Source organism: Hesperophylax consimilis, chromosome 23 (assembly GCF_061612785.1).
Source record: "Hesperophylax consimilis isolate HC1 chromosome 23, BYU_Hcon_1.0, whole genome shotgun sequence".
Lineage (NCBI taxonomy): Eukaryota > Metazoa > Arthropoda > Insecta > Trichoptera > Limnephilidae > Hesperophylax > Hesperophylax consimilis.
Genome location: NC_142858.1, coordinates 21260364 through 21284042, shown reverse-complemented (window position 1 = coordinate 21284042; position 23679 = coordinate 21260364). Strand labels below are relative to the sequence as shown.

At 34.7% G+C, this 23679-nt stretch overlaps 1 protein-coding gene across 3 annotated transcripts in view; it reads left to right on the top strand.

Annotated features, from left to right (window-relative positions):
- The window catches only part of Shrm (shroom), a 198907-nt gene extending 175676 nt beyond the window's left edge, over positions 1 to 23231 (top strand). For all 3 annotated transcript variants that reach the window (XM_089645844.1, XM_089645843.1, XM_089645842.1), the window contains one exon: positions 18988 to 23231. In XM_089645844.1, coding sequence (XP_089501970.1) covers positions 18988 to 19287 — 300 coding nt within the window. In that variant the 3' untranslated portion in view covers positions 19288 to 23231. The remainder of the gene's footprint in view (positions 1 to 18987) is intronic.
- Positions 23232 to 23679: the final 448 nt, after the last annotated feature.

The window sequence follows — 23679 nt, the reverse complement described above, 5'->3', positions numbered from 1 at the left end:
ACTCAAGTTTCCACCTATCTTCTGGGGTGAGAAGTCGGAGGAGCCTCTCTCCTTCACCATTGAATCATTGAAGACTCTAATACGAAAAATGTGAAGCATACATAAAACAAAAAATCGGTCTCATCTGGGAATTGAACCTACCTTGCCGCAACATTGCTTTGATCACTGAGCTAATTCGACCATATCAAATACCATCATGTTTAACTGTTTACGACTTACTTTATTTTTCCCCAATATTTTTACACAGATCTGCGTAGTACCGAACAGACATTATAAATATTTTTTTAGTCAGAAAATGTTCGTCAGTGAACAGCATTGCTGGATTGTAGGTAGGTAAATAGAAATCGGGACTTTGTAGGTTTTGCGGGGACATTTTAGGTTTATTCAAGATTTCAAGGCAGATAACGGTGACACTACCAATATTTCGGCAGAGTAAATTTGTGTTACCTTAAAATTAAATTTCAATTTTAATACTCAAAGCTATTAATTTTGTTGGTAAATAAACATAAATAAGTAAAAGTAACACAGGTTTACGGTGCCTGTACTGAGAATGTCAGAGAACCAACTTCCGCATAAAATACTGACAGAAATTCCGGAGGTAATACGTCCAGTGGGTTGCCCCAGGCAATGTTGCGGAAAGCCTCTCCACAGGCAGTGCGATCAGAGCCTGTGACTCCTATGAAAGGAAAACAAAGGACAGGAAGCCTGGAGGCGCTTTGTAGTTTGTATAGTGCGCTTGCTTTGTTGTTGTTTAACGGTTCTCTAACAGGAAATTCAATTTTTAGTGACGTGATTTTTCCCGGCTGCATTTTTACTTCGCTGTAGCTGGTGAAAAATTTTTTACACTAGCGCACACTTGTACCGAATAAAGTATATTAAATAGAATATATTTATGTTTACTTACTGTAGAAACACAGGACTATACACAGAGATATTAACATATTAAGAGATTTGAATTCTACTCTTCATAAAAAAGATTTTTTAGTCGTTATAATCTTGTATTGACAGATCGTAGAACGAACATGATAAATTCTGCTGTAGAAACAAACATGTACCATGTTGAGTTTCAATCAATAATACTATAAACATGTTTCAAGTGATTTTGCTAATTTAATTGTTTTTCCCCTCTTGCCGACTCCCATTCCTTGACTTAACCTATTTAGCTATAAACGCTATGAAATATCAAAATTAAAGCTATTTTTTCAATAATTAATGCTAAATTTCTTTAAATTTCTAGCGAATTTTGCCTTTTTTAAATCTTGAAATTTTGAAACTTAGATATTTTGAAATCTTTCTTCAACAGATAATCATTTTTATTATCTTGTCCTGGTTCTAGGATTCGAAAGGTTTTAAGTGACCTAATAAATATGGAATCTGTAGTGTATGATTTTACTTATAGTTGTTAGTGTTAATAGTTCATGATTTGAGTACTTATAGTTTTTAGTACTTACTAGCGCAGAACCGTGAAAAATCACAGGATAATCATAAACGCGCTATTGCATACTGATATTTCGTTGAAAAGTGTTCCACCATTATCACGCGAGTAGCAGTGCGCGGGGATCGGATTCAGTAGTTTTCGGTCGATCGGCGTTAGAGCGTTAGAGACAAAATTGGACAAACAGAATTTTTTTTCGCCTCGCCATCTAAAATAATTGGGAACAAATCGGTTCCAATTTTGAAAATCATAAATCATTTTTTATGTTAGTTAGGTGCTTTTTCGCTTCTAACACTTCCAACTTTGAAAATTAACTTTAAATTCAAAGCAAAAGTTCTTGAGTTCATTGAACTGTAGTTACAGACAGAGGCACAGCCGAAATTATTTTCAGTATTTATAGTTTATGGCTGATTAATAGTTTTTAGTATTTATAGTTCATGATTCTACTAATTGTATTTTAGTATTTATAGTTTACGATTAAGGTACTAAAGGTTGTTAGTATGTTTGTTTCTTATTGGTTATTGAATAAAATGATGTTACCTGTACCTCGTTTTCTCATGTGCCCTACTGAAAACTATATCCCGGAATAAAAATCTATACGAAAGCTATAAGACATGGCTTAACCATGTGATAGTAGATTTTAACCGGATATTCTAACAGATTTTCTGCTTAATAGTTGAGATTAAAATCTTTGAGGGGTTTAAAGCTATTCTTAATTGTAGTCTTAATACGTCCAATTAGCCATTACATCGAGGAAGTAGTGCCCTAACGAGCAGCTCCAGTTATAGAAGCTTGCTACAAGAGAGGCACGTTACAACATAATATAACATGCAAGAATACACGTATTTTAATATTTTAAAGGCCTGGCATATCGGCCAGTCCGTATTCTCTATGCTAACATGTTTGCTAAACTAAGACATATCTTACTTATACCATTACAAAAATATTTCAAAACATAAAATTTTAATTGACTAATTTTTAATTTATTTTTTGTATAATATTCATTACATTTTATACAAGGAAGCTTTTGACTGTCCAACTAGGAAGGTTTCCCAATAAAATATTAAATAATAATAATAATCATTTTTAATACATATAGGATCAGTAAGATGTATAGGCCCTGTTAGGAGTTGGAGGACTCTGATATGAAAATATCTGGAGTCGGTGAATTATTTTCCCATTTGATCTCTGGTGAGTTGAAGTGTTGTTCTTGTATTGTTTTGTATTTATTTTGCTTATATAATGCACTTGCATAATGTGGATTAACTAGATGATCATGTGGAAAAGTGTGTGGAAGGGTTTAGTTTTTCCTATGGGGAAGATTTAACCCGGACATGAAGTCGGAAAATTAGAAAAAATATATTTTTATGATATATTTATTATGTTAAATTCATATTTTATATAACAATATATATTTATGTTACATTCTATTTGTTATATAATAATAAATATTTTTGCCACGTTTCAGAGTGAAAGATAAGATAAACGTTTCATAAAATGGTTATAAATGTATTTTAATTAATTAATCTTAAACATAAATAACTTACATCCGTAGGGATCTAAGTTTTTTTATATATGTAATCCCTCTAGAAATAATTTACTCTTTAGTAATACGTTCATCAGAAATAATTCAAATGTGAGCGTCGAGCAAACCCCCGTTATTAGAGTCTTATTTCGCCTTAATTGTATGCTATTTTGTGTTATCTTGGCAATCTTCACAATACGTTATTTGCTCTCGTACGAAGCGCCTCGTTGATGGCAATCTCTTTAACTTCAGTGCAAGACATAAAGCACTGCCAATAAACGCATGGCGCACTGGCGCCACTGGAAAGTAGATACATAGCACACCTTCTAAGAAACCACATTTTTACGGAGAGGTCAAATATTGCTCGATGCAACGACCCAGACGAGCCACTAGCAGTATGCGAATGCGTATGGCGAAAATATATTTGTATCTACACCGTTATGAAAAGCAATGCTCCCTAGATACCAAGGTGGTTAAAGACAGTTTGACTAGTCACCAATCAACCATTTTGTTTACCAGCATTATACGAGTAATATACTAACCGAAGTCACCGTTTCGCGGGCTTTATGCAGAGTTTAAGTAGTTCTTACTTCAAAGTTGTTCTCAACAATCACGAGTAGACCGCACGTTGTTTCATATTAGTAATTCGTTGTCACAAGGCAGCTCTCAGAAATCACGAGTAGACCGGACATAGTTTCACATTAGTAATTCGTGGTCACAAAGTAGCTCTCAGCAATCACAAGTTAGTTTCACATTAGTAATTCATCCGCCTCATATTTCTGGACATACGATAAATTTCTAAATAATATGAAAATATAAATTTTTACATCAACCCCAAACAAGAGACCCTGAGGAAAATCATTTACTGCAGGGCCTATGTCATTGTTTGGGATGCTGTGTGGAGGGTATATTTTAAGGAAAGGAAGTCCTGGGAAAGTAACAGGTATGAGGGTTAGGTAAGAATCTAGGGATCAGCGTATCCAGGAGTGACGAACATATGAATATGTCCCTCCCACTGCGGTGTAATGCGATGGGTCGAGAGACCAGTTGTACTCCCCAAATCAGCCTCTCCCGATCTGGCACGCCACGCAGCTGGTGGGCAGGCGCAAACTGTTAAATCACAAAACTTAGCGAACCACTTGGGGTGACCTGTGGAAGAGGTGTTGGTTATCCAATAAATGGTGCCCGGTGCGACGGTACCCAAACCCGCCTCCGAAATCGATATATTAATAATTAAAAAAATAAATAAATATAAAGCAAAACTCTTATTTTAAGGTTTCAAAAGCTTATAAAATATAAATATATTGTGTGTGTAAAACATTTATTTCCATAGTAGAACTTTATCGTTCATCCAGGATCGCCTCAATAATATATTAAAATTGCGTTAATTAAACTCGATGTATACGTCGGTAGACGTGTCTTACCGGTTTCACATACTTAATTGAATCACACTTGATGCAATTAACGTACCTCTTTCTAGTATTTAGAATAGACCAGGAACAAATGAACAGAGATTAGGAAGTGGTTTTGCAAATTTGTATAAAATCCCACACTCCTTCAGCAAAAGGCGATAAGCGTTAAAATTTGCGTAAATTTGTGATTAGAGGGCAAAATACCCAACCAAACTAAATAATTTTTTTAATCCATTTTGTATATGTAACGAATGAAAGAGGCTGCTTTGGCGTTCCTCTTAAGCGGGAAATTTAACTTTTCCACCGGTAAGACCTAGATAAACCTCACCTCAAGAACTCGGGCATCCCTGTTAAGTCACCAAACGTAGCAAAACACTTGGTGTAACCAGAGATGTGCTTTATTTCAAATAAATCAATTTCAAATGGAAATGCAAAATGCAAAATAGGTATTTTCCATTTTGCATTTTAAATGCTTTTCTAAAAACCATTTTGCATTTTAAATGCTTTTCTCAATGCATTTTCCATTTTAAATGCTTTTTTGCAACATTCTTCCTACTATCTCCACTCATCTTTTTTTCATAAGCCCCAAATATCAGTCGGTCCTCAACCTCGCTATGAGAGATAATTTACATTTGTCAAGTTGCTCCCTGGTAGGAGCCCTGGCAATTGAGTGATACCATTACAAAAAATACTGCTTCAAATACTGAACATGGGGCCATGACGCTGAAATATTAAATGTTAGATAGCAGTTTCTATGTTTTTACGTTGGCAACATTAGTCCCGCGCAAATTTTTTGTGGTTTCATAATCTGTAGTCGTGGTGTTTTTGGATTTACCATCATGTAATATGTTTGTTATACATTGATGTCCATTATTAAATGACAACATTGTTTAAAAATTCTATAATTATTTTAATTGTTTGACCTGAGAAACCATTTTGCATTTTCAATGCATTTTGAAAATAGGTATTTTGCATTTTGCATTTTAAATGCTTTTCTAAAAACCATTTTGCATTTTCAAATGGAAAAGTTTTGACCCATTTCCATTTTGCATTTCAAATGGTTTTGGGTACCCATTTTGCACATCTCTGCAAATGAAACACCACCTACAGGAGACCGCCGGCGGGCTGGGACGCGCGATGCAATTACGCCACTGGAAATGTCCCGAGGGCTAATTGTCTCAACTGGCAATAAAGTAATTTTAATAATTAGTTTCCGCTGCAGCTACTTGCGGATGAATAAATAAACAAGAATATTTTCAGTAAATCCTGTGCATAGAATAAAGATGAACAAAAGAAATGCCTTGTCGATGTGTTTGGTGTTCCAAAAATTTGGACAATCGAGTCTTAAATTTCAAATTCAAAACTGTGTTTAGCCATGATTTTGAAATTCTACGATGTCAGGCGAGTGTTAGTGGGACAGAGCGCGTGCTAAATACACTTTTAGTTTTCTTCATTATTCTACGATCCCTAGTCACTAAAATATAGTACAATATTCAATCTTTTGAGAAAGCAGAGGATTATCGGTTTGTCAAAGTGTTTGCATAATAATAAAAATAAAAGATACCTAGAAACACACATAAGCGAAATTACATTGCGAACTCCCCAATACAACGGTTTCACACTATGGGAAACCAATACTTAGGTGATGTCGATATATTTAACATTAACTTTGCGAATTTTGTGGATTATGTAAAAGACCTATTTCAATACTATTCCTAAATGGAAGTTATATTTTTGTAAACCAGTCAAATCGCTGTAGTTTTTAATTTATGTTCTTGATATTTTTAATTTTGTTTCTCGCATATACTTATGTAATTTTATTTTTATTATTTCTTTCTTTTCTTTCTTATGTTTCAATACTGTCATTAAATTTGTACCACCCACATGTAAAAGCCCTCTGGGCGTTAAATAAATAAATAAATAAATAATTTCGTAACGATCCCTAAAAAAAAAAAAAAAAAAAAAAAAAAAAAAAAAAAAAAAAAAAAAAAAAAAAAAAAAAAAAAAAAAAAAAAACTTTCGAATTGTTTTGTTCCTGTTGAGACTATGTGAGGTTGGGCTCCTCCCACATATATAAATATACTCTTACCACAAAACGTAACAGTTACTAAAAGGACTTTGCGCCAAACAGACGTGTCGTACGATTCTGATGCCGGCTGGCTACCGCTGATTCAGATCATTCCACACACCAGTGAAATATACTTCAAATATTCCTAAAGTGTTATTTCTTGTATCTCTTAACTGCCTATGAAACAAATAATTTATTGATATATATATATATATGCAAGGTGGGATACAAATAAATGAATGAATGAACGTGTGAATAAGTGAATGTGCATAATTTTTGCAAATGGCGTCAGTTTTCATTTGTTCTTTGACATTTATGTTGTAGACAAATAGAAAATAAGTTAACAACGAGCAATGGAGCGATATACATCTGAAGAACGCGGAATTATTGTTACTGCTCATTTGACTAATTTACGGTCTGTTGTTTTATCGCAGCGTGAATTTTGTCATCGTTTTCCTCGTCGTCCTGCACCATGTGCGCGAACAATTATTGGCTGACCGTCTCGTGCAAACCTTTCTAACCATTTTTAACAAAATGGCAGCCAATTCACCTTGTGACATTACTTCTGCCCCACCTGCGTTAAAACAACAGACTGGAAATTGGTCAAATAAACAGTAACAATAATTCCATGTTCTTCAGGTGTGTATCGCTCCATTACTTATTGTCAACTAATTTTTTATCGCTCCATTACTTATTGTCTACAACTAAAGTGCCAAATGACATCTTGTATATAATCTGTTTTGTTTACTCGCTAGTAGATAATTAATCATTATTTTTCGGAATAACTTATTGAGTAAAACCTCAAATTATAATATTTAAATACTGAAGACAATATTAGTGATTTTTTCAAACGAAAATCTGAAACAGAAAAATCAGAAAAGGAAACGGTCACATCTGGGACTCGAACCCAGGACCCTTGTCTTTCCGGGACAATGCTCTACCAACTGCGCTAATGGGTCCCATTAGCGCAGTTGGTAGAGCATTGTCCCGGAAAGACAAGGGTCCTGGGTTCGAGTCCCAGATGTGACCGTTTCCTTTTCTGATTTTTCTGTTTCAGATTTTCGTTTGAAAAAATCACTAATATTGTCTTCAGTATTTAGATAATTAATCAACCGTACCGTTGTGTTTTCACGGAAAAGTGCCCTTATTTCGGGAATCGATTATATACTATTTTTGGACTCTTTTGAAATATTATACCAGTGTGTATTTTATACCGATTGAACTTTATTAACTTCTGTAGAGGTCTAGTCTATGTGAAGAAATTGTAATGTTAAGCTTCAAAGTATTCATGGATACCTTATAAAAACAAAACAAAAGTATTTAACTATCTCCCTTGACGTGAATGCGTTATATTTAGACCGATGCAGTTATAAATATTTGGATAAAATCCTGCCGCATTGTAAACATTATAAGATTGGCTAAAATGGACTCTTCCTAAAAAAATATTTATTTTTATGAAAGGCCGCTAAGTGAGTTGAAAAACGGTTCCTTATTGAAGTACCGTCATGGCTTAGCGCACGGGCCATGCCCCAGGACGCGTAAGAAGCGTTAAATGCGTATTAAGCGTAGACTATCAGGTAACACAGTACATATTTATTATATACTAGCATATGCTTACCCGGCGTTGCTCGGGGTGATGAATGGTTTTGAGTAAAGTTTTGACATTACGAATGTTAGTGTACCTGCAATCTGGGTGCATTTTTAAGGTGAACATTTATTTATTTATTCATTTACTAACGGATATCGTTCAAATTACAAAATAATAACACGAATAAATTAAAATGAAAAATACAGGAGTAGACAAAGGTACATGAAAGCAAAGACATATGGTAGATATAATATAAGAAAATAAAGTGACAAGTCGAATCAAGTCAAGAATACGCCGTGGGTCAGGACCACAGGACAATTATAATATTCCGTCACTTGTTTAGCAACTGGCAAAAATCATTCTGACTTATCCCAAAAAAGTTAAGGTTTTGACTTGAGTTGACCAGTCTACACATTCTGGACAATGGTGAATAATATTCATAATTTGTCGAATGATGGTTGAGAAAGAGCAGTTCATTATTTCTGAGTCTTTGCGAGGGGATATTGAAAGGAATGAGTTGCAGTAGAGTAGGTGAATCAAAAATACCATTTATAATTTTGAAGAAGCAAATGAGGTCATTTCTTTCCCGACGGACTTCCAAAGGAGAGAGGTTTAGAGTTAGTTCAATTTCATCATATGAGTATTTGCCTTTTTCTAAACCTAGCCTCCTAGCAATCCCTCTTAAGAACCGATGTTGAACAGATTCAATGCGTCGAATGTGGACAGCATTAAAAGGAGACCAAATAACACAAGCATATTCAAGATGGGAGTGAACCAAGGAGCAGTAAAGAGTTCTAAGGGTATTTACGTTTTTGAAGTCCGAAGTGATTCTAGTGATGAAACCAAGTAGTTTGAGGGATTTATCAACGATTGCAGTTATGTGATCCCGAAAAGAAAGCTTGCTATCAAGAGAGACACCAAGGTCTTTAATAGATGTAACAGTTGTTAAGCAAATATTATTAAGTTTGTATTCGAAGACAATCGGTTTTTTTGATCTATAGAAGGATAAATAATATTATATAATATTACATAATATTATATAAAAATAAATTCTCTTGATCGTGTCTTCCTTGGACGTCTCAGACTTCATCTACAATTTACTTTACGTAGTTACATGAAACTCAAATTGTTACTATTATAAATCTACATTATGTCGACTTTTATTCTAATCCGTATCTCATTCCAATACAGAGATAGTACGGCGCAAATCACAACAAACTTTGAAATTTTCATCGACATCGGTCCAGTAGTTTTGAGTCTATAAGGCACAAACAAAGTAACATTATTTTTTTTTTATATATTAATAGCTGACGTGCACCCAGCGTTACTGCGGGTTATCCTTAGGAGATATACATATATTACATATACCTTCGCAGACTTTTCTGTAGGCCTTTTTAAGATGTACAATTCCATTGTATATTATTTCGATATATCTCATAAGGATTAGTCAGCATGTAAGCGCGCGAAAATATTTTTTTACTACTTGATTATAAAACATCGACTTTTCTCTGCTTTTTATAACTATAATATGCATGTATTATATACATAAACCTTCCGAAAGAAATTTTCTAAATGATAGTTTAAACCCTATTAAAATTCGTTGCGTAGTTTAGAAGAATTAAGTGCACAAAGAGACATACGTGGATAGCGACTTTGTTTTAAACTATTGATTTAAATATATGTTATAGAAGAGGTATTATTGAAATTATTATTGAATTTATTGGTCGAGTAACTTCTTGCGCTTAATTTTTACGAGTCATGGGCGAAAGGTGGGACTCAGGCTCAGACAATTTATTTTCTACTATAATATTTTACATTTGTATTATTACTTGAGTTTGTTTGGAAGACGAACAAATATCAAACAATAGTTAAACACTGATGGAACGACCCGAACAGTAATTGATTAATGTACTTTATTTTACATTTTTTAACGACTGAGTTATTATATTATATCAGCAGTTTTTTTTTTTATACATTTGGGTAATTTATGATGAGATAACACAAAAAAAATCGTAGCTGTTCTAATTCTTCAAATACATAAATACGCTTTAATATTTTACCTGTAATTTAGAACTATATATCTGATTAAGGGTATTGGTATTTCCTATGGCCGTAAAACTTAATAGTACTTCTTGGGGATTACATAGATAATCTCGACCCTCCATAATAATAATTCTACCCTGGAAATTAACTTTTTAACTTTAAAGCGTAGCACCATGAAGTAATGCAAAATACTCTGCTTTTCGAAATATTTTAGATGCTTTCATTCATTACCGTGAGTAGAACATATTTTAATTATATAGACATTTTGTTAGGGTTAATTTTCTTATGTCAAATATTTGCCCACAATTTTTTTGTTTTTTCTTTCTTTTATTAGTATAATTGTGTATAAAAACGCATTCCATCGCCAGCTAGCTATAAAGCAATTAGAATATATATTTTTAAACATACCATTTAATTATTGGAAACATACGAAATATATCACGAGGGATTGTATACGGTCATATTTAAAATCAAAGATATTTATGAAAATTGCAAGAAAAGCACTTAGGGCGAAGCAACTTGGTTTGAAAATTTGATCCCTTCAAAATCGTTGCGAAGCTTTAATTAAATATACCGCAAATCGAACAGATGAAAAAATCGTGCTCTTTTTTTATATACATCTTTTCGTTATCTCAGAAAAAACAATGTGTCAGGCCGATAAAAACTGCTTTAAAGATCAAAATCTTCTACTTAAAAACCCATTTTCAATTATGGATTTATTGTATAATAAGGCAAATTTAGTTCTTTGGAAAATGATCCTAAAATATTTAAAGATTTGTGCCTCAATTGCGCAAAATAAAATAAAACGCTCTTTTTCAAAATAAAATAAATCAAAATTGGCGGGTGTTGTTAAGCTAAAAATGAAACCTTATCGTCAAATACATTGCCTTAACTAGGTACTACGTTTAAAATTTAAACCTTATAACCATCTACATTGCCTTAACTAGGTATTTCATTTAATATTTAAACCTTATCGCCATCTACATTGCCTTAAATAGGTACTACATTTAAAATTTAAACCTTATCGCTATCTACATTGACTTAACTAGGTACTACATTTAAAATTTAATCTTTATCGCCATTTACATTGCCTTAACTAGGTACTACATTTAAAATTTAAACCTTATCGCCATCTACATTGCCTTAACTAGGTACTACATTTAAAATTTAAACCTTATCGCTATCCACATTGCCTTAACCAGGTACTACATTTAAACATAACCTTCTAATTAATTAACGTGTTTTAAATTTTACACAATTGAATAAACAACCCTTTACACATTAATGGTGTTAATCAGATGTGAATATTTTAAACTAGTAAAATAATTAACTTTAGTATTTAAACCACTATTTACAAAGTTAATTATCTTAATTTATTTAAATGACGCCACAAAAATATTTTTTTATTATTAGACAAGTTTTTAAATTTTATTATTATTCACAATTAATAACTATTTTATAACTTTTCTTCTTCTTTATGTGCCGTATCAGGTCCCCCCGACGTTGGCGATCACTCTTGAAAATGTCTCCTTGTCTTGCGCTGTTATAACTTTTAAAATATCTATTTGCATTTTGTTATGCATATCTTGAAGGCGGAAATTAACCCATTTCCCGACATCCGATGAGGCTGAAACTCGACAGATAATATCAACTTTACTTTAGATTTAGGCAATCACGTACTCAAACATGGACAAACACGCATTTTACTAAAATCGGATCACATTACAGCAGTTAATATACGAAATAAAATACAGTCCCACCCGATCGGCATTTAGCGAGTTTGGTAGAGTAGACAACTCCAGTTCCTGGATAGATGTATTATTTTTTTTAATTACTTGGTTTTTACGGGTTGAATTTTTTAACTTTGTATTTTGATTTTTTTTATTTTTTATTTCGTTGTAATAAATGCCAATATAAAAAAACTTCAATCTAAAAACGATATCTCGATAACTAAAACTGAAACATGAAATCTGACTGCATACATTTGGATTCTGCAAGACAAAATTACACGAAAAAAAAATTTAAAATCACCAAAATATGTGTTGGCAAGTGTTATTTAATGTGTTTCCAAAAAAAAATGCAAAAACAAAAAACTTGCGGTTGATTCGTTCCTTTCCCATAATCCGTGGTTCGGCTTACGCTTTTTTGTCATGTTCATACGCACTCCTTTAGCCAACGTTTTGGAGAACCCTACAGTTTACATCATCATGGCAGATGTCGGATCGCAGGATGTCACGATGATTCATTACTTATCATTTACTGGCTGACGTCTAACCGGCATTGCTTTGTGTTATCTTTAGGAGATAAACATATACCATGACTTACTTTTTTGTAGGCCTTTTTAAGATAACCTAACTTTTTAACAGCATATTCAAGATATTAAAGATATAATCACCCCCTTAATTAGCGTATTCAGCCGGATATCATATCTGCTACCAAATAAAATTAAAAAAAGGTCTATATTATAGCCTCGTACACTCACATTTAAACTACTTGATTGAAATCTGGGGAAATACATGTGAAACATATATAAATGAAATACAAGTAACACAAAACATAGTAATATATATGGTTGTGCGGAAATCTTTCGTACGCAATTGTGCGGGGGGTTGCGGTATTGCGGATGCGATATAGACTAAGACAAATAAAAACGAATTGAATTGCCTTAGTGTTTTGCAAGAGGAAAATGAGTAGGGAAGGCCAAAGACTTACCCTGGTCTCGTTCTCCTTAAGCCGCTGGTTCTGTTCTCTTATCAGTTTGCATACAATCAACATTTGCTCACTTAACACAAAACAAAAACACAGTGAAATTCACTGCGGCGGGTAAAAACGTTTCACTGGACGATTGTGCTCCAAAATAATCACAGCCGAGTTCATATGCGGGTTTCAATATGACACGAAATGTTCGCGGGTAAGATGCAACGATAACAACTGATAACAATACTCCTTGTCTCTGGCCCGGATCACGGAAAGGGGACAAGGGGCAAAGGGGGGTGAAGGGTACACATTTAAGGCTATTCAATTTTAAAACCTAACGCGCAACTATATATTTTATTTTTTTCATAGGTTTTGTCAACAGTGATTCATATCAAAGCTCTCGAAATACAATTACATTAATTAAAATTGGTTGATACTATCACTAATTACAGACAAACACAACATTGATGAACACAACACTTTAAGTAAAAACAGATTTATATATTAATGTGTAATGTATTCGTTATTTCTAGTTAAATGAGTGAAAAATGTAATTTTCTTCTATCTAGAATAAAAAATATTAAAACAAAAGATATACAATCCCGCATTACATTATTTTGATGTATCTCATGAGGTTTAGCCAGGATTAGCAACGTAGTGCCCGAAAATAAATTTTTACGACTTGATTATAGAACATCGAATTTTATATACTTTCTATATATATGATATACATGTATCGTATATGTAAATCTTCTGGAAGTAATTCTCTAAACGATTGTAAAAATCTTATCAAAATCTTTTGCGTAGCTCAGAAGAACTAAGCGCACAAACTGAGACATTTGGATGGCGACTTTATTTTATGTTATTTAGAGATCATGAAAAAAAATTTTCGCAAAAATGATGACACATTTTCACAATGCCGCAACATTTGAGAATTGGTGCCACGCGAAGTTATCTCCCTTTTGGGAAACTAGGTCTCGCCACCCTCATCTCCGACTAACTACACAGTATACACTAATACACATTACATCTTACACGCTATTCTAAGGCACACACGGTCGGGCCAGATGCTTCTTTTCTCTCTACGTATGTATACCAACATGCATAACTACATATTCACAATGATTAATTCTAATTCAAAACGTTTCTACTTGAAATGCATGTTACTATAACGCTGTTCCTCGTTTCGTTCGACTACTTTATGAATAACTAGTTGACGTTTACCCGGCGTTGCTGCGGGTTATTATCCTTAGGTGATAGACATATACCATTTCTTACTTTTTTGTAGGCCTTTTTAAGATATATAATTCTGTTCTACATTATTTCGACGTATCTCATAAGGTTTAGCTAGCGTTAGCAATGTAAGCGCCCAGAATTTTTTTTTACTACTTGATTACAAAACTATCCTTCCGGAAGAAACAATCTAAATCAAGACTGCCCAACCCCAGGCCCGCGGGCCACAATGTGGCCCGCGAACGAATTATAAGTGGCCCGCGTGAACCATTTTCAAAAAACCCGCCAATCCGCCAATTTGAAAAAGTGTCGCGGGCCCGCGGTAAAACAAACAATGCAGCTTGCGCGCGGTCACCAGTGTTGCCAACGAAGGCGATTCATCGCTATTTAGGCTATACTCAGAACGAGAATCAGCGACGAAAAAATATAACCTGTCGAACTTACTTTTTAAACAAAAATACACCGGTTTTTGATATAATATTTTTTGCGTCCGAAATGGAATCTTGTAGCCACCCCCCCTCCCCATGGAATTCGAAAAATTGTTGTGGGGAATCACATATGATGTTTTTTCTCAGCGAAGTTCCGTAACAACCCCCCCCCCCATGGATTTCAAATATTTTGTGGGGAGCACTCATGTTGAATTTTTTTTGTGGGGTTTTACGTTTTATAGAAATTCTCTAACAACCCCCCCCCCCTCCATGGAAATAGGAACCGTCAGGTATTCAGTGGCCCGCCAGTGACTCAAAATCGTCAATTTCGCCCAACTGTTAAAAAGGTTGGGCAGCCTTGATCTAAATGATAGTGAAAACCCTATTAATTAATAAATTCGTTGCTTAGTTTAGAAGAACTAAGCGCACAAACGCGGATAGCGACTTTGTTTTATACTTTTTAAAGATGATCGATTTCTCTTATGTACAAAATATTGAATGCGGGGATAGTAGTATGATTTTATGGGAAATATTAGTTGCAAGATGATATTGTTAATTCTGTATTTGAAATATGAGATCGACAAATATGACGTTTAATAACTAGGTGGTAACAATGATCGAGTGGTGAAGACGCTGTCCCGGTAAGACAAGACATCCTGGGTTTTATTCTTAGTTGTTACCCTTATCCTTTTTTTATTTTCTATATAGGTATTATTCTTTTTCACGTTTTGTTTAGATTTATTAGTATTACCTTCTTCTTTAATGAAGTATTACTTTAGATAGACACTTATTATATTGTGTTTAATTCGTAGAATTCCACTTATTTTTTTATTAAATTAAATTTAATGTTACACATATTAAATTCTGCAATTGTTTTAGTTTTTAATATCGTAACAGCTATTTCGGTGTTCAAGGTCAATCCCAAACTGGGGTTATGCCACATTGAGATGACTTTTTCGAAAGCAGACGTAGATGGTAATTTTTTTCTTATTTTGAGCGTCGAGTGTGCAGTGTGAGAAAAGGAGATAAGGGTGGTTTTTAGAAACATTTCATCAATCTCGAAATAAAACTGATGATATACGCCGACATTCCTCCATATAATTTGGTTGACGGATTTGGGTACCGCCGCCCCGGGAACCATTTATTGGATTTTTGACATCTCTGCCATAGGTCACCTCGAGTGGTTTGCTACGTTTGGCGATTTAGCAGGGGTGCCCGGGTTCATCGGGTAAGGTGTGTCAGGATGCGCTTGCCCACCAGCTGCGTGGCGTGCCATATCGGGAGAGGCTGATAGTCTCTTGACCCATGGCCTTATTATTATGAAGGATACTTACTTACAGAACTTCCTTTTCTTAAAAAAGATCCTCGAAAGATGACATAGGCCCTGAGGGATATTATTTTCCTGTGGGGGGTAATAAATATATACAAATGTATATTTATTTGTGTATTATTTGTCCATTGAAGAATATTTTTTTCAAATGCTAAAAAATCTATGTTTTTTACTTAAAAACCACGTTTAAACATTAGAATTTCGATAAAAGTTATTAATCATTTGTTTCACTCCCCGAAGTTAGCGCACTTTACCCCGGGACATCCTATTTATACATAGATAAATTTAATCCTCCACTTTTTTAATATATAGGGTTTTACAATAAGAGGTGTTATTTTGAATACTAATTAAGGAATTAATGATTTTTTATGGCCGGAATTGGTGGTATTGATTTGGACACCGTTTACTTTTAACAAGACGGCGCTACGTGCCACACAAGCAACGAAACCATTGATCTTTTACGGGAAAAGTTTCCGGACCGTGTTATCTCTCGAAGAGGTGATCACAATTGGCAACCGAGATCTTGTGATTTAACACCTTGCGACTTCTTCCTTTGGAGACACTTGAAAAAGAAGGTCTACGTCAACAGCTCAGCGTCGATTCAAGACCTCGAAGATGGAATTCGTGAGGCTATTGAGGACATAAGGCAGCCACTTTGCGATTTGGTTATGGAAAATTTCATGAAAAGGATATGGTACTGTAGGCGTGGTCGTGGTGGTCATTTGACTTATGTTATTTTTCACGATTAACGGCATACCTTCTTCTTTATAATGAAATAAACATTCGATCATTTATATTGAAAAATGGCATTTTTCTTTGAATATTAAAATAACACTTCTTATTGGAAAACCCTGTACATGACGTTTACAATGATGTATTAATATTTTCCGTGAAAACAGATTTTCTTAGAAATGGATTTACAGCTAAAATTGTTATAACTTGTAACGAAAATTTGCTCTGCAACCTACAACATTCACTAAACCATAAAACTATTCGCTAGCTTAAGTACTCGTACACTACGCTATAGTAATTCCTCCCCGGCAGTAGAGCGGTGTTGGACCAGGTTTGGTGGCTCGTGGCAATAAACTCGCGATGATTGCGTATTCAGAACACCGAATTGATTGCATTTCCTTTGTGCGTATTGTTGTTCTGTGCCCGCCCGTGAAATCAGGTAGGCGCACTTTTGTCCCGTGATTTCATTTAGTCGGCCATATTATTTTTGAATAATATTCGTCAGCCATTGTACAAATATTAACCAAATTGCGGAAATTCAAAACTTTGGTTCGCGATAATTTCTGTTTCCCAAATTTATGTTAGTTGTGGATTAGTATATTATCTGTGTTGGTGTTTATATAATGAACCGGGGTGGTCGGTTTGACGTACTCCGTGGTCGAGTGGTAAGGCTCTCGCGGGTTCAACTCCTAGCGTGCGCAAGTAAATTTTATTTGATATTGAATTTGATTTGATTCTTAATTTAAAATAATATATGGTAGGCGGCATGTTCCAGAGTGGAAGATACTCTCAGTATCGCCCTAGTGTAAGCCCACTATTCAGAATTGAAACTTTGCTTAAAATGGCTTTGGCCGTGTTTGGTGACAATATCTGACTAGCCAGGTTCTTCTCCACCAAAGAAAGAGAGAAACCCGATCAGTTGCTTAGACTGAAACTACACTATTTTAAGAATGGAAGGATTAATTCATTTCATGTATCTACTGAAAATATAAGAATGATGTATTTTTTAATTTTTTAATGTTACGTACCTATATACAATTCTATTGATCCGTGTGCAGATTTAATGCAGTACTTGGTAGTCGGATCGAATAAGCAGGTACATTTATTTATTTTTGAATGGGTGAAATATTGCAGACTTTGTTGTAGATCTTGCGGTATACTTTGTTCGCTCAGAAAATCCTGCATCCAACCTCTTTTCTCTCTTACAGACCAACAAAATATAATACATAGATGAAATTATTGAAGACAATATTAGCTATTCTCAAACGAAAATTTAAAACAGAAAAACAGAAAAAAATTCGGGCACATCTGAGAACCTTGAACTTGAACCCAGGACATTCGACTTACCGGGACGCAGCACGACGAACGTCTTGGGTTTAAGTCGCTAATATAGTATTCCAAAATTAAATATTACAATTTTAAGTTTTACTTAAGTTATTAAAAAAATTAATCTATATGTAATTGCTTTTAATTTTCCTTCTTGCCGGCTTCTCTTAGTAGATAATTCTAGAACCGAAAGTGCTATTTAATAAAAAATAAAATTTCCGAATATCTATTTTATATAAATTTTTTAATTGAATTCTTTCTGGCACATGGCTAGGTTCCCACAACGTACAATACTCAACAGTTTTGCAATAATGACAAAAATGTTCAAGTTGGATTTCTGGTCTGGAAAATACAATGCATTCAATAGGTACTCAAAACAAAACAACTAATCTTTCAGCTTCTATAGATCTTCAGAACCGGAAAACAAAGGGAGCGACTTACTCACCTACTGTATCATGTTGCACGTTGCATTTTGTTTTGGTACAGAAAAGTAGTTAATTACATAAAACACAGCGTGGGCTTATCTCAAAGGATCACAACAATCCGATTACAGATTTACTACATTTGTAAAAATAAATCCGTTTTCACGTTTCCCGTAATCTGGCCAATAAAACAACTAATATCGCGAAGCCTATATCAATACCAGGAAGAATATTATACTCGGGTATAAAGCCAGCGTAATATGGACTTAAAGGATTTGGTCAGCGGCAGTAGAAGTTGGAAACTTCCGAATGAACGCGTTATAAGTTTTGATCATCTTCGTGTTTGAGTGTGGCAATCCCCGGCGGACCGAGCCAAGATTCGGCCGTTTTTACTGGCAGTAATAAACCGATAAATTCCCCCGCCTTGAGAAATTTAGATTTATATATAGGTATTTTTAGTTATCAGTGAAAAGTTGTTATCCGCTTCGGCCCCGCGGCCCAGTTGTACTTTTCTGGCTCTGTACTACCCCTGACGCTGTACTACCCCTGGCTCTGCACTATCGCAAAATCCCGCCTGTCGAGCAATGTTCATCCGGTTTTACTCGCTTCCTGTGTGTTTTGAATTTTATTTGAGCTTCAGATATTTCCTGAAAATCCGAATTTAAAAGAGTTTTATTCACACCGGCAAACGTTAGATATAAGTGTATTGTCATCTGTTTAATTTGAACCTTCTGTTTATTTGTTTCAGAAACTGTTAATGATGAAGCAAGAGAAACTGGCCGACCAATTAGAGGAAGCTAAGCGCTTGAAGGAGAGTATAGACTCGCGAGGGGTGACGCTGGCGGACACGCTCTCAGCGCAGCTCAGCGAGGACTTCAAGGACCACTTCAAGAAATTCGTCGCCACTAAAGTGCGGCTCGTCGTGTACTCGCGGGACGTTCAGTTCCGCCTGGACCTTACGAAGCAAATCCTCGACGTTTTGCTTCAGGACGGCAATCCTTGTAATATAATCAGCCCTGAGGTTACTGCACTTCAAGATACCCTGTAAATTAATTAATGTTCTGGTTTCGACAGTGAGTGCCTTTTAGGTTGTGTTATTTATAAATATAGGTAGTTGCACTCCGACTATCACATAAGGATTAATAGAGACGATCGAATCAACTGACTAGAAGATGAGGAAGTCAATGGTAACCGATTAGAAATGTATGAGAAAATACGTCTAATCTTTCAATATCTCGATCCATTTCGAAATATTTGCAAAGGTTTTTTTAAGTACTAATCAATCAAAGCTTTCTGGTATATTGTTGTCTATTACGATAACTCATCATCATTATTTCCGTTACAAAGTATTTTAATACATCTTTATCTCTTCGTCAATAGTAGCTAATCACTCGCTCTTTTGGTTAAATCGTTCAATGTAAATATACCAAAAGCAAAAATACGATCATAGAATAGGTATGTACAGTACATAATATGAAATGCATAACCATTCCGGAGGGTGCGGTAACCAAAAGGAACATTTCAAGTTTAGGTCTTCGATCAGAGGGACAATCCATGATACGTCCACAATGCAGCTTTTAGAGTAAAATGATTGTCTGCCTTGTGTTCCGTTAGTTTCAGCTATCAATAGATAATGAATGTCAGCAAGTAATTAATTTTTTCTACATAATAAATAAAAACATTTCCCCTTCAAATCACAGAATTCCAACACCAACATCTGACGTGTGCTGCTTGTCCACTGGGCATCGACTCCAAAGTCTACATGGCTTGAGCATATCGACAACTAAGCAGAATCGGCGCTACAAACTTAGCTATCATAGTAATTTTATCAATATCACTAGCAAGTCGGAGTAACTGCCTTCACAACTTTACAGTACACAGGCAGTTTATTTCATCTCAGATCCCAGCCAAGCGGTAATTATTTGCCATCAAGCAGATCGCTATCTAATTTCCTGCAGTTTTATATCGCTTACATCCCCCTATCAGTCACGACTCCACGAAGATATTAAACATCCCCACTTTGTTTCCTCATTAAGTTTTCACCTGTTGTATTTCCATGGCTATTATAAGAACCCATTCGCCTATTGATTGAAAATAACATCATGATACTTACAGTTGATGGCTTAACTGAAAATCATTATTAAAAATGTTCTCTCATAATATTCTTACCGACGCGTTTATCGCTTTTTCACACAAAGGGAGAGAGTCCACCGTGTCCACTAACAGTGCCAGCACGAGGTTCGTCATCCGTCCAGGTATGTGTCTGCTGCTAATAAAGCGCTTACATAATATCCTCACATAGATAACAGGTTTTAGGTTTTTTATTTACAGGTTAACGGTTTGTTAGTTTATTGTAGCAAATTTTAAATGCATTAAATACAAAATTTTCAGTACCGTTTATGATTTATGTTCGCGTGCCACAATTTCGACGTTAATTGGATTAGCGTATGAAAAGCCCCAAATTTGATGAACAAAACAAACGTGTGCCAAACAAGCCTCGAGGGTGGGACAGTGCGGTTGTCTGTGCGGGCTCTACGTGTTGTCAAATTAATACCCACTCAATATCCAGCGCACTTCCGAATTAGAATCAACCCAATGAAACTAAAATAATTTGTTATTACATTACAAAATATCTAATTAAATCTGTCATTCTTTGAGCAGGCAAGTTGGCATTCCACAAAATCCCGTAATACAGCAATTGCTGTTCAAAACAAAGTGTTAATTTTCTTGGAATCCGTTTCTCCTTTCCAAGAAAAATAATCGGAGAAGTTTTTCTTTGAATTGTTCTTTTCTCCTACCGCACCGATGTGAGGGATTTTTAAAATAGAAGTCTGAGGATCTACCACCCTCTCCCTCCATTTCTCCTCTACCTTTCACCGTAATCCTAGCTTTTCTCACTCAGATTTGCCGTCATAGCAACAACATGATTTTTAAGGAAAAATATTCATATGAAGGCCCAGCCAACACATAACAAGTGTATACATTTTCAGTAAACAGATAAACGAACTTGAGTGTTTTCTCACTCGATAGTAAAACAAATTAAAATGATGGCGTTGAAATACTTTCCCGACAACTGACTTCCGCTGTTTTAAGTTTTTTTTTTCCGTTCTAGACTAATAATAAACTTAGATCATAATAATTATGTTAAATATTGTGTCGAAAGATTTTAAAACATCTTTTTGAGGTAAAATAATCCCCCGCTGTTTACTGAGCTTTATGAAAAAAACCGTCAATTTGTTAATAATTTGTACATATTAAGTAAGTTCATTTTTAAGGAAGACAATGTAACCCAGTTACTTGATTTGTCGGTGTTTTAATGAACCCCTAAGCTATTTATGTGAAAATAATTGGGGTTATAATATTGTGAATTGTATCAGTTAAGTATATTTTGTAATTTCCCCCAATGGGTGCCTTAAGCCCCGATGACAAAAACATGTACGCACTTGTCGATTTTTGTTTAAGTATCAGGTGCCAGCAGTTCTTTGCAATTTTTTATGGGACTTATGTATATAGCTTAGCTCTTGCACTGGCTCTTTTACTGGCCTCAAACCAGCGCCATCTCTCTACAACTACGTTATGCATTTAAACGAACCTGCCAGTGGAAAAGTAAAAGTCTCTCCACAGTTAGGTTGGGGTGTTTTTAATTTCAAATGTAAAATTTTCATCAAATGGTAAATCAGAGCCATTTTGTTATTTCGACATTTGAAAGATCCCCGTTAAAATTGTCATCAAATGGTCAATCAGCGCCATTTTGTTCTTTCGACATTTGAAAGATCCCCGTTAAACGCCGATTCTAGGTCCGTTTCATCTCCCTGTGAAATTGTTATCAGCTGATGAAGGAATAACATGACCGTTGTGTTTAACACAACCCGCCTTACTCATAATCGCAGTATAAATATTATACGGGAGTATAAGAGTGGGATAGTGGAAAATGTTGCTCATAATCGTATTAGTAGTTGTCATAATAGTATTAGTAGCTGTAAGATTTATATCGGCTTGTCAGGATAGCGCTGGCAATATAAAGAATGCCTGAATTTGTTGACATTTTTTTCGTGAAGTTTGACAAATATCGATTTGTCGTGTGATGAAAATGTAAAAAAAGTAGAAATATCGATTTATCAAAGCAAACACAGCGCATAATCGAACTGGCCGGATTTCAATGCAAATTAAAATACACCGTGTCAATGACATTACAAATGCCATTATTTACGACATCTGAAGAAACGTGAAATTAGCAACTAAACGCGTAATGCGGAAATTACCATGTTTTTGGGGTTTTGGAACAAAGTAATGCCGGTTTAAAAAATCTGGCATGAATATTATTATGAGTAACGATTTTAACGCGAGCAGATTTTACTGCCTGGTCCTACTCCTCTTATAGCTATACCAACGCTGTACTGGCGTATTTGCGAATCCGAACGGACCAAGTACACTCGTAGGGGAACTTTCAAATGCAAAAAAATAGCAAACAAGATGGCGCTGATTTGCCATTTGATGACGATGTTGCATTTGAATTACAGTGAAACATCACAACCTTAGTTAGTTAAGAGTGAAGAGATACTTGCGTTTAAAATGATGTGTTGAATGTCCCATGTCCAGTGGGTTCCATTGGCTGCTTCACACTAAAGAAAGCAACCTGTATATATATATGTATATATCTATATATTCATGGAATGTTATCGGATCACCTAGTCGTAACACTGCGTTATAAATCGCAAAGGCATTCTTTAATAATTATTCCTAGTGTAAATTTATTGTAAGTATTTTTATTTGACATCAAACTGTGATTGAAGTTACTGTTAAAATGTGTATAATCATACGAAATTTCCTATTGACGGTGTAAATATGTGTTTTATTTGATGTGTAATAATCATTAATTAAGAATAATCAATTTTGTCGAAGTTAATAAAGATACATGTTTAGTTCTTCAGAGCTATACTATCCGTAGAGTGCTTTTCATTAAACCTGATAACGCTTTTAATGCCAATTGGTTCCATATATTTTATATTAAATAATGATATAAATATTATCTAATGTTGTTTTATTTCTTCTTAAATCTTTCGACAATCGCCAAACCCAACTAACATTGCCTATAGATTTTTTTTTCTTCCCTTCTGAAAAAGCTGTCAATGGTAAGTATACATTTGCGAACCGAAACGCGAACCGAGCCACGAATTACGGGAAAGGAACGAAGCAATTACAAGCGGCTTTGTTCCTTTCCCATAAGTTGAGGTTCAGTTCGGCATTTCGGTTCGCGTATGTATACGTAGCATAATATGCCGATGCTGGTAAACTTGGTGTAAAAATCTACGTGATATATATGTCTCATGTAAAGAGTGATCCAATTTCTGTTTCCTAACTTTGCTTTGTTAAAAAACACACAAAATGTAACACTTATACACATTGTTTTATTAATCGAATATTTGTTATCTCTCATTAA